The sequence below is a fragment of the Oncorhynchus nerka genome, linkage group LG8, assembly GCF_034236695.1.
Source record: "Oncorhynchus nerka isolate Pitt River linkage group LG8, Oner_Uvic_2.0, whole genome shotgun sequence".
In the NCBI taxonomy this organism is placed as follows: Eukaryota; Metazoa; Chordata; class Actinopteri; order Salmoniformes; family Salmonidae; genus Oncorhynchus; species Oncorhynchus nerka.
Window position 1 is genome coordinate 15,419,968 of NC_088403.1, and position 10,710 is coordinate 15,430,677.

Genomic DNA, 10,710 nt, shown 5'->3' on the forward strand with positions numbered 1-10,710 from the left:
CTGACAGACAGGCAGACAAAAACAGACTGACAGACGACAGGCACGGGCTGACAGACGACAGGCACGGGCTGACAGACGACAGGCACAAACAGACTGACAGGCGGCAGGCACGGACTGACAGACAGCCAGGCACGGACTGACAGACAGCCAGACACAGACTGACAGACAGCCAGACACAGACTGACAGACAGCCAGACACAGACTGACAGACAGCCAGACACAGACTGACAGACAGCCAGACACAGACTGACAGACAGCCAGACACAGACTGACAGACAGCCAGACACAGACTGACAGACAGCCAGACACAGACTGACAGACAGCCAGACACAGACTGACAGACAGCCAGACACAGACTGACAGACAGCCAGACACAGACTGACAGACTGCCAGAAACAGACTGCCAGAAACAGACTGCCAGAAACAGACTGACAGACAGCCAGAAACAGACTGACAGACAGCCAGAAACAGACTGCCAGAAACAGACTTCCAGAAACAGACTGCCAGAAACAGACTGCCAGAAACAGACTGCCAGAAACAGACTGCCAGAAACAGACTGCCAGAAACAGACTGACAGACAGACAGACAGACAGACAGATAAATGGGTCAATGTTAGAACCAACCACTCCTCTGCATAACTATCACCTCAGTCATTCTATCTCACACCTTCCCCTGGCTTTCTGGGTAATTACCCCGGCCAGCTCTATACCATTAGTGTCATCGGGTTCTGTGTGTGTGTTAGCCATGTCCTGAGATCGGTCAATGCAGCTCTCTCAGCCTGTTTAGGAGGACTGTCTGAGTTGGCTCAGCAGTCAGATTAGCTGTACCTAAACATCACTACCACTGCCTCCATACCATAAAGGCACCCTATTCCCCATATACTTCACTACTTTTGACCAGGGCACATAGCCAGGTTGTTTTGGGAAGTCAGGGTGATGGAGCACTTTGTGTCTAATAAGAAGCAGTGGTTGTTGGCAGATAACAGGATGTCAGACAATTTGGTGAGTGATTGAACGTTTGTCTGCTTGGTGTGTAGATGTTTTTGTATTTCTCTGTGTGTGTGTTTCTCATTTAATGTTTTTTGTCTGAAGGTGTGTGTGTGGGGGGGGGCTAACTGTGTTAACTGGGTCTTCCTGTGTCTCTGGCTCCTCCAGGACAGTGAAATCTTCATCAACGATAAGAAGACCGGGGTGGTGGATACGTTTTGGAACCCCACTGCAGAGCTGCGTCAGAGCAGGCTGACACGCTGCACCGTGCCCCCTGAGGACCAGGGAGACTATGAGTCTGAGAGGTATGAAGTGTTGTAACTTTAATGTGTTACAGAGTTCATGTTTCAGTTGGCTCATTGAGCTGTATCTGGAGATATTTCTTTGCAGTTGTTTGCATATGTAATTGTATTGGTTTGAATTGAATTACGCTTTTTGACTGCAAGTTCCAGAATGCTTTGCGAGAGGAATTGAGAGAGATAATGCGCCAATTATGTGCAGGTGCTTAGTGATTGTGGCTGATCTTCCGACAGCATCTTACCTGCATTGTTCTGTTGTTAAATGTAACGTGAACAAGTATTCTTACTAAAAGAAGCTTTCGTATCAAACCCGACGTCCCGAGTCATTACTTTGAAGTTAGACCCTTTTCTTTCACTCCTCTTTATTCCCCCTCTCTCCCCTCATCATCTCATTCCTTTCCCTCGTTGGCTCTTTATTCCTCCTCCCTCCCCTTATCTCATTCCTTTCCCTCGTTGGCTCTTTATTCCTCCTCCCTCCCCTTATCTCATTCCTTCCCCTCGTTGGCTCTTTATTCCTCCTCCCGCCCCTCATCATCTCATTCCTTCCCCTCGTTGGCTCTTTATTCCTCCTCCCTCCCCTCATCATCTCATTCCTTTCCCTCGTTGGCTCTTTATTCCTCCTCCCTCCCCTTATCTCATTCCTTTCCCTCGTTGGCTCTTTATTCCTCCTCCCCTTATCTCATTCGTTCCCCTCGTTGACTCTTCATTCCTCCTCCCTCCCCTCATCATCTCATTCCTTCCCCTCGTTGACTCTTTATTCCTCCTCCCTCCTCTATTCATCATCTCATTCCTTCCCCTCGTTGGCTCTTTATTCCTCCTCCCTCCCCTTATCTCATTCCTTCCCCTCGTTGACTCTTCATTCCTCCTCCCTCCCCTCATCATCTCATTCCTTCCCCTCGTTGACTCTTTATTCCTCCTCCCTCCCCTCATCTCATTCCTTCCCCTCATTGACTCTTTATTCCTCCTCCCTCCTCTATTCATCATCTCATTCCTTCCCCTCGTTGGCTCTTTATTCCTCCTCCCTCCCCTTATCTCATTCCTTCCCCTCGTTGACTCTTCATTCCTCCTCCCTCCCCTCATCATCTCATTCCTTCCCCTCGTTGACTCTTTATTCCTCCTCCCTCCTCTATTCATCATCTCATTCCTTCCCCTCGTTGACTCTTCATTCCTCCTCCCTCCCCTCATCTCATTCCTTCCCCTCGTTGACTCTTCATTCCTCCTCCCTCCCCTCATCTCATTCCTTCCCCTCGTTGACTCTTTATTCCTCCTCCCTCCTCTATTCATCATCTCATTCCTTCCCCTCGTTGACTATTCCTCCTCCCTCCCCTTATCTCATTCCTTCCCCTCGTTGACTCTTTATTCCTCCTCCCTCCTCTATTCATCATCTCATTCCTTCCCCTCGTTGACTCTTTATTCCTCCTCCCTCCCCTCATCTCATTCCTTCCCCTCGTTGACTCTTTATTCCTCCTCTCCTCTATTCACCATCTCATTCCTTCCCCTTGTTTGCTCTTCATTCCTCCTCCCTCCTCTATTCATCATCTCATTCCTTCCCCTCGTTGACTCTTTATTCCTCCTCCCTCCCCTCATCATCTCATTCCTTCCCCTCGTTGACTCTTTATTCCTCCTCCCTCCTCTATTCATCATCTCATTCCTTCCCCTCGTTGACTCTTTATTCCTCCTCCCTCCCCTCATCTCATTCCTTCCCCTCGTTGACTCTTTATTCCTCCTCCCTCCCCTCATCTCATTCCTTCCCCTCGTTGACTCTTTATTCCTCCTCTCCTCTATTCACCATCTCATTCCTTCCCCTCGTTTGCTCTTCATTCCTCCTCCCTCCTCCCTCCCCTCATCTCATTCCTTCCCCTCGTTGACTCTTTATTCCTCCTCCCTCCCCTCATCTCATTCCTTCCCCTCGTTGACTCTTTATTCCTCCTCTCCTCTATTCACCATCTCATTCCTTCCCCTCGTTTGCTCTTCATTCCTCCTCCCTCCTCTATTCATCATCTCATTCCTTCCCCTCGTTGACTCTTTATTCCTCCTCCCTCCCCTCATCATCTCATTCCTTCCCCTCGTTGACTCTTTATTCCTCCTCTATTCACCATCTCATTCCTTCTATGTATATATATATATATATTTCTATATATCTATATCTCTCTCTCTCTATATATATATATATATCTCTCTCTCTAAATCTCTCTCTAAATAAAAATATCTTCCTCTCTCTCTATATCCCCCTCTCTCTCTCCCTCTCCCTCTGTCTCTCCCTCCGTCCTCCCAGGTTATGGCAGCATGTAACGAGGGCCATCAACAACAAGGACCAGACAGAGGCCACCAATGAGAAGTTTATCCTGGAGGAGGCTCAGAGGAAGTCAACCCGCGAGCGCAAGGCCAAGTGTGAGGACTGGGCGCCCGGGCTCTTTGAACAGGACCCCGTCACCGGAGAGTGGCATTACAGATATGCCGAGTGAGTTTCTTATCTCCAATTCACGCACTCTATTCCCCATAGGGCTCTAGTCTAAAGTAGTGCACTATATAGGGAATAGGGTGCCATTTGGTACGTTAGTTGAAGTTGAGTAGAAGTTACAGTTCTAGGATCAGCTTATCTCCCTCATATTTGTATGTTAGCCATGAGTGGGTGAAATGTGAGACTGACCTTCGATGCCTGTCTGGGGTCAAATGCATCTTACTCCCACGTTGATATATTGAAGGAGAGGAGCCATCTAGTGGAGATGTTATGTAACTAAATTCTCTATTGACAGGCAGAGCCAGGAATAACTTGAGGTTATTTTTAACGTTTATAGAGATGTTAGATTGTATTAGTTTATCAATGCTTCCATTACTATGACGACCAAGAAGTAGCATCAAAACCTTGTATGTCAAGTCTCTGCATCTGAACTGACCCCAGAGCTGATCAACAGGAGGATTCTGACACCTAATGGATGGACCTGGTGTTACAACAACATGTTGGTATAACATTACCAACAGACTGTAATATCTGCTTATGTAATGTTCTCTGTGTGTGTGTGTGTGTGTGTGTGTGTGTGTGTGTGTGTGTGTGTGTGTGTGTGTGTGTGTGTGTGTGTGTGTGTGTGTGTGTGTGTGTCCGCAGCACCCGGCCGTGGGATCCGCTGAATGATATGATTCAGTTTGAGAAAGACGGCTGGATCCAGACTAAAGTGCGGCACCGCACCCCTATGGTACGTTCTGCCAGTGTAATTAGTCTCAGTAACCAGGGCCCCAGGAGGGATGGCAATTGCAAGTGCCAGGTAGGTTGGCCAACCGAACAGCGCTCCCTGAGTTGTTTTTATACTTCTTGATTTTTTTTTATCCACCTCCTCCACTTCAGTTTGTCACCAGCCACCACTGCAGCTTGCTCTAAAAGTCTTCTCCAGCTCCATTCACAACCATCGCCTGTGGCTACTTGTGTTCCGTGTGGGCCACGCCGCCGCGCCTGTTGTCTCGTACAGCCATTTTGTTTTGACTGTTTCCCCACCACCTACCGCCATGTTGGTTGTTGTCATTTTTTAGATCATTTCTGGATCATTCTGTTTTCGTTTTTAAGAAGGCTGGTTGTTGATGTCTCTGAGCGCTTTAAGAGCTTTAATAGGTGCTTGGTTGGTTAGTTCATTTGGTTGGTTAGTTTAATTTGAGTTGCAACTGACTGTGTTGTTGGTTGTTTTTGGAGTTTCACTGGATGTGGCCGATTGGCACGCTCGCATGCCTCATTTTGCTGTGCTACTGATTAGCATGTGATGCAAGTGTTATTGTGTGCGTGTGTGTGTGTGTGTGCGTGCGCGTGTTTGTGTCTGTGTTATGTTCCTAATTGCAGCTATTTACGTAGTTTCTGTGTGTTTGTTCGTAGGTGTACAAGCGTGTGTGTGCGGTGCGTGAGTGTTTTTGTGTAGGTATCTTTGGTTTTGTCGTCTTCTCTGTGGTGTGTGTGTTGATTTGGTGGCTGGTGTGTGTGGCTCTGTGTTGATGTGTGTGTCCTTGGTGTGTGTGTAGGTGACAGGGACCAAAAGAAAGCACAAGCACAGTGACAAGCCCAAGAAACCTGAGAGTGGCTGCTCCTCCCCAGAACCTGACCGCCAGGACTCCTCCGGCAGCGAGCGTATGTCTCGCACACACACACACATACCAACAATATTACAATACCACTCACATTAATATACACACTCATACACCCCTCCCCCCCACATATACACACTCATACACCCCCCACACACTCATACACCCCCACACATACACACTCACCCCCCACCCCCCACATATACAATCATACACCCCTCCCACACACATACACACTCATACACCCCCCACATATACACACTCATACACCCCCCCACATATACACACTCATACACCCCCACATATACACTCATACACCCCCCACATATACACTCATACACCCTCCCACACACATACACACTCATACACCCCCCCCACACATACACACTCATACACCCCCCGACACATACACACTCATACACCCCCCACACATACACTCATACACCCTCCCACACACATACACCCATACACTCCCTCCCCCACACATACACACTCCTACACCCCCCACACACATATACACTCATACACCCCCCACATATACACACTCATACACCCCCACACACACATATACACTCATACACCCCCCACACATACACACTCATACACCCCCCACACACATACACATATACACTCATACAACTCCCCCACACACATATACACTCATACACCCCCCACACACATACACACTCATACACCCCCCACACATACACATATACACTCATACACCCCCCACACACATATACACTCATACACCCCCACACACATATACACTCATACACCCCCCACACACATATACACTCATACACCCCCCACACACATATACACTCATACACCCCCCACACTCATATACACTCATACACCCCCCACACATATACACTCATACACCCCCATACACATATACACTCACACACACATACACACTCATACACCCCCCACACATACACACATACACACACATACACACTCATACACCCCCCACACACATACACACTCATACACCCCCACACACACATACACATATACACTCATACACCCCCCACACACATACGCACTCATACACCCCACACACACATACACATATGCACTCATACACCCCCCACACACATACACATATACACTCATACACCCCCCCACACACATACACACACTCATACACCCCCCACACACATACACACTCATACACCCCCCACACACATACACACTCATACACCCCCCACATATACACACTCATACACCCCTCCCCACACACATACACATATACACTCATACACCCCCACACATACACACTCATACACCCCCACATATACACACTCATACACTCTCCCACATATACACACTCATACACCCCCCACACACATACACACTCATACACCCCCCCCCCACACATACACACTCATACACCCCCCCCCACACACATACACATATACACTCATACACCCCCCACATATACACACTCATACACTCTCCCACATATACACACTCATACACCCCCCCACACATATACACACTCATACACCCCAACAGCACAATGGTGTGGGCGTATACCAGTCATAAAGAATTGTCAATAGAGAGAGTAGACTGCTGATTGGTCAGCTCATCCCCCTCAGGAGTATGACATCATACTCTGAGGAAATGGCAAGCAATAGCAAGTCTGTTTGAGATGCAAGTTTGAGGTTTTCAAAGTGTTTTTTCCCTCCAATACGACTATAGGACGAGTCAACAACATTATTTGGGTATAAGTTAACATAAAATGTACTTTTAAAAGTGACATTTTCACTGGACATTTACTATAACATTTGTTATTAACTCTTTGTTACAGCTGATTGTTGCTGTTTGTGTATTTCAGGACTCAAAAGCAAGCACAGTAGCCGGTTAAGGAAAAAGGGCCCAGACCTTAGTGAACTTCAAAGTGCCATTGATTCTATAAAGAAGACACAGGAGAACATTTACAAGTGAGGGTGGTTCAAACATGAGTGTGTGTGCGTGTGGTCTTTGAGTGAGTGAGGATTCAATTGTTCCCAACTTATGCATTGTGAGTTTGTGGTTGTGCATATAATTCGTGTGACTGACCCTCACTGACTCTGTGTGTGTGTGCCTACATCTCCAGGAGCATCGGTGTGCTGCGCTCCCGAACGACAGCGGGCCAGGCGGCAGCAGAGGGCGGATTCCTGCAGCAGCGCGACTACGCCATCATCATCCTGCTCATCCTCCTTCAGGTCTTCATCAACTTCCTGTTCAAGTAGCAGCCGACAGACTGACAGAGAGAGAGACAGATGGAGTTAGAGAGAGAGACCGATGGAGAGAGAGAGAGACAGGACTGATGGGGGGTTTGTCCAGGCTAAGGAGGAGAAACAGTCTGGAAGTGAATGAACTTCAAGAGCACCCAGTAGCTCTGCCTCAACCCTCTCTCTCTCTCTCTCTCTCTACTGAGTTGACCCTGCTCCACTGTCCTCAGACGGGCCACCATTGTCACACACACGTCTCCAAAGCAAGCATTCCTGAAAGAGGCTCCTCAAAAAAAATCGAAATAGTTTTTAATTTCTATTTATTTGTACCTGTTTAAAGATCCATGTATTTTTAAAGGGGGAGTGGCACCGGCCAGGACTGAAGGGAAGTTGAGGTCAGCGTTCGGCCTTAGCCGGCGTCATGATGTCGTCAACTGGGCCTTGGAGAAGACATTGACATCTGGCGGCCATTTTTAATTTTGCTAACCGACACCGCTCCTTGCATTTCACATTGCCCCCATTTCACCCGCCTCCCCAACTACAGGGAACATTTTACACTGAGACTTTTGAAGAAAAATGACTTTCATTCAATTTTTTTTTTTAAGAATGTTCATTTGTTTTGTTTGTTTGGTGTGTTCTTTGTGAGTAGAACCTCTAGTTAAAAAATATACGAGGAGGGAGAAGAACAGATTTAAGCGGTCCAATATATGTGACGTTCTTTTGAAGCTTTGACAAGGCTGGAGTTTCCTAGCTTGACTGTGAATCGGCAAACAAAAGAAAAAGAAGGTAATTGTAATCAATCGATTTGAATCGTTCCACTCAAATTTGTAGACAAGGTCAATTGTATAAACTAGATGCTTGACATGAATTGTTGCTGTGTGGTTAACATGTACGGTAGGATGAATGTTCAGCTGATCACTTGCCCGATAGTGTGTAAACATCACGATGACACCTAGTAGACAGTAGAGTCCCCAGGCTGTTCATAGACTTTTGTACAGTAGTAACTCAACATCGTCAGCCAGTCAGAAATCAACTGGATGTAGTGAAAATCTGCCAGATGCAGTGTTTCAGGTGTAGTATAGGCCGTCAGTCCACTTCCTGTGTACATAGCTAAAGAGACGTTCTTTCACACAGACAAGACCCTCTGTGGAACAAGCCAGTCTGGCATTATCAATACCCCATTACCTCGGTGTCTTTGTGGGCTGCCCACTCTGTGTGTGTCTGTGGTCATCGCCTCGTCACTGTCGTTCACTCATCCAAACCAGACGTTTAGAATGTGGTCACAAGAAAATAACACCCGTGCCTTCTAGAGTGGGGGGTTTGGGGGGTGGGGCTAATGGGGGGGATAGGGATTGAGAGGGGTGGGGCTGAGAGTTTGGGGGTGGGTGGAAGTTTGAGGCTAATGGGGGGTTAGAGGTGGGACTGGGGTTTTGGGGGGGGCGCTAACGGAGGTTAGGGATGGGGTGAGGATGGGGGTTTGGTGGGTGGATGGATGTTTGGGGCTAACGGGGGGGGTAGTGATTGGGAGGGGTGGGGACAGTGAGAGAGTAGGTAGGGGTACAGTAGAAGTGTAAGGGCGAGCAATAGCCAGTGTTTTGGAGTGGTCGTGCCATATCAAGCCTTAGAGAAGCGTCCTGCTTGGCCCCTCCCAGCGTTGCTGTGGTTACGCTGCCGTGGGAATTCTGGAAGCTGATTCCTGCCACTTGGAGAGAGGAGGTTATCTCTCCGAATCATCTCTCCATATTTCCTCTCTTTCTTTCTTTCTCTCCCTCTCTCTCTCTTCACAAGGCACCAAAACCAGGGGAACAACATGGCTCCTCTTCCTTGTCATTGTTCATTGTGTTGCATTATAATGAAAATCACTTTCTGTTTTTTGTTTTCTATGTGGCACATTTTTGCTTTCTCCATTGTTTTGTTCTTCCTCACTTTTCAGTGTTGATTTCTACAGACGATACCGCTGATATGATTCTGTTCCATGTCGTTTTGCGGTCACCCCTCCATGACTTCAGCTCATTGTCAAATTACCTTTTTTGCATCCTAAATGGCACCCTATTCCCAAAATAGTGTCCTACTTTTGACCAGAGCCCTAAAATACATGTAGTGTACCATATAGAGAATAGGGTGCTTTTTGGGACGTACCCCTGGTCTCTGTATCCGAACACCCCTGGTCTCTCTGTACCAGGACACCCCTGGTCTCTCTGTACCAGGACATCCCTGGTCTCTCTGCATCCAGACACCCCTGTTCTCTCTGTACCAGGACACCGCTGGTCTCTCTGTACCAGGACACCGCTGGTCTCTCTGTACCAGGTCTCTCTGTACCAGGACACCCCTGGTCTCTCTGTACCAGGACACCGCTGGTCTCTCTGTACCAGGACATCCCTGGTCTCTCTGTACCAGGACACCCCTGGTCTCTCTGTACCAGGACATCCCTGGTCTCTCTGTACCAGGACACCCCTGGTCTCTCTGTACCAGGACACCGCTGGTCTCTCTGTACCAGGACACCACTGGTCTCTCTGTACCAGGACACCGCTGGTCTCTCTGTACCAGGACATCCCTGGTCTCTCTGGTATGTATTTGTATGACAATAACACCTTCCTGAAAGTTATGTTGCCACATCCCCAAATAAAATCAAAATGACGTCTTTATTGTCTTGTCTGTATGGGGCCAATCAACTATATAACCTCTAGTCAGTGAACTATGTTGCCGGTCAGCTATAAAGACACACTTTGGCGAACTCATTTGAGGGATGCTATGTTTAAGCAATAAGGCACGGGGTGTGTTGTATATGGCCAAAGTAACACGGCTAAGGGCTGTTCTTAAGCACAACGCAACACAGAGTGCCTGGATTCAGCCCTTAGCCCTGGTATGTTAGCCATATACCACAAACCCCCAAAGTACCTTATTGCTATTCAAAACTGGTTACCAATGTAATTAGAGCAGTAAATAAATGTTTTTTTAATACCCTTGGTATATGGTCTGATATACCACGGCTATCAGCCAATCAGCATTCAGGGCTCGGACCACCCAGTTTATAATCTGTAATAGACCATGTACTGTAGTCTGTGAACCTGTGAACTAGTGTTGTGGTAACAGATCCCAACAGGGACAAAACATAATGACCTATTACAACTCTAG

General features: G+C 47.6%; 1 protein-coding gene and 1 long non-coding RNA gene across 2 annotated transcripts in view; both read left to right on the forward strand.

Moving 5' to 3' along the window:
- osbpl8 (oxysterol binding protein-like 8) overlaps positions 1 to 8,443 on the forward strand; it is a 163,727-nt gene extending 155,284 nt beyond the window's left edge. Inside the window, 6 exon segments of the mRNA XM_065021402.1 lie at positions 1,155 to 1,291; positions 3,561 to 3,746; positions 4,392 to 4,479; positions 5,288 to 5,393; positions 7,197 to 7,302; positions 7,458 to 8,443. Of these exon segments, the coding sequence (XP_064877474.1) occupies positions 1,155 to 1,291; positions 3,561 to 3,746; positions 4,392 to 4,479; positions 5,288 to 5,393; positions 7,197 to 7,302; positions 7,458 to 7,593 (759 nt within the window). The 3' untranslated portion in view covers positions 7,594 to 8,443.
- A 645-nt stretch (positions 8,444 to 9,088) lies between these two features.
- Positions 9,089 to 10,216, forward strand: LOC135572866 (uncharacterized). The gene is made up of 2 exons (XR_010464514.1): positions 9,089 to 9,882; positions 9,923 to 10,216. It is a non-coding gene; the product is annotated as an uncharacterized LOC135572866 (long non-coding RNA).
- Positions 10,217 to 10,710: the final 494 nt, after the last annotated feature.